General features: G+C 43.9%; 1 protein-coding gene across 1 annotated transcript; it reads left to right on the forward strand.

Moving 5' to 3' along the window:
- Positions 1 to 6: 6 nt before the first annotated feature.
- Positions 7 to 839, forward strand: LOC121939743 (erythroblast NAD(P)(+)--arginine ADP-ribosyltransferase-like; the record flags this gene model as incomplete). Its single annotated transcript, XM_042482706.1, has 2 exons — positions 7 to 18; positions 117 to 839. Coding segments are annotated over exons 1-2 (726 nt in total), but the record flags the coding sequence as incomplete, so codon positions are not given.
- Positions 840 to 845: the final 6 nt, after the last annotated feature.

Here is an 845-nt window from a genome sequence, read left to right on the forward strand (position 1 = left end):
TTTACTGGGTCTGCAATGGTAGAGTATGACGGCTGCTTCATTTTAACTTCCGTGCTCTGACTGATGTGCATGAAACAAAATGGTTTGTGCTAATAATGTGTTTTGTTTCTTTGAAGGGCGGCGGTACACATTCCAAGCCTGCCGGTGATGGGACAGACGCGTCCATTCAGCTGGACATGGCCCCAAACTCTGTCGACGACATGTACGATGGCTGCAGAGATCAAATGATGAAGAAGCTGCCAGAATACCTGAACAACGAGAAGAACAGAAACAAAGAATTTGCAAAAGCCTGGAAAAATGCTGAAGCCAAAGCATACACTTCATCAGAACTAGACAAACAACACATTACAGCTATTAAATGTTACACCGCTGCTGAAAACGATGTGTATTATCAATTCAATACCGCAGTTCGAAAAGAGGGACCTGAGTACAAGACCACATTCGGCTTTCATGCTCTTCACTTTCTCCTGACTGATGCCATTCAAGCTCTGAAAGAACGCAGGAGCAAAAACGTCCCTGTGGGACAGGACGGATGTGTCACTAGCTTCCGTCGAGTCGGCAGGTCCTTTAACGGAAAAAAAAACACGCAGTTTCGCTTTAGCTCCTTCACCTCATCCTCATGGGGTAAGTACATCGAGAATGATAAATATGGAAAAAAGACGTGTTTTGAGATTAAGACGTGCTTTGGAGAAGACATATCCAAGTACTCTACAGTTGCGGAAGAAAGAGAAGTGCTAATTCCTCCGTATGAGATCTTTAAAGTCATCGATATAAAGAGCTCTGGGCCGAAAGAAAGTTTTCCATGTGAGGTGGAATATAAAGTCAAGAGTGCAGGCAAAGTTAGC

Source organism: Plectropomus leopardus, unplaced genomic scaffold, assembly GCF_008729295.1.
Source record: "Plectropomus leopardus isolate mb unplaced genomic scaffold, YSFRI_Pleo_2.0 unplaced_scaffold58176, whole genome shotgun sequence".
NCBI classification, from domain to species: Eukaryota; Metazoa; Chordata; class Actinopteri; order Perciformes; family Serranidae; genus Plectropomus; species Plectropomus leopardus.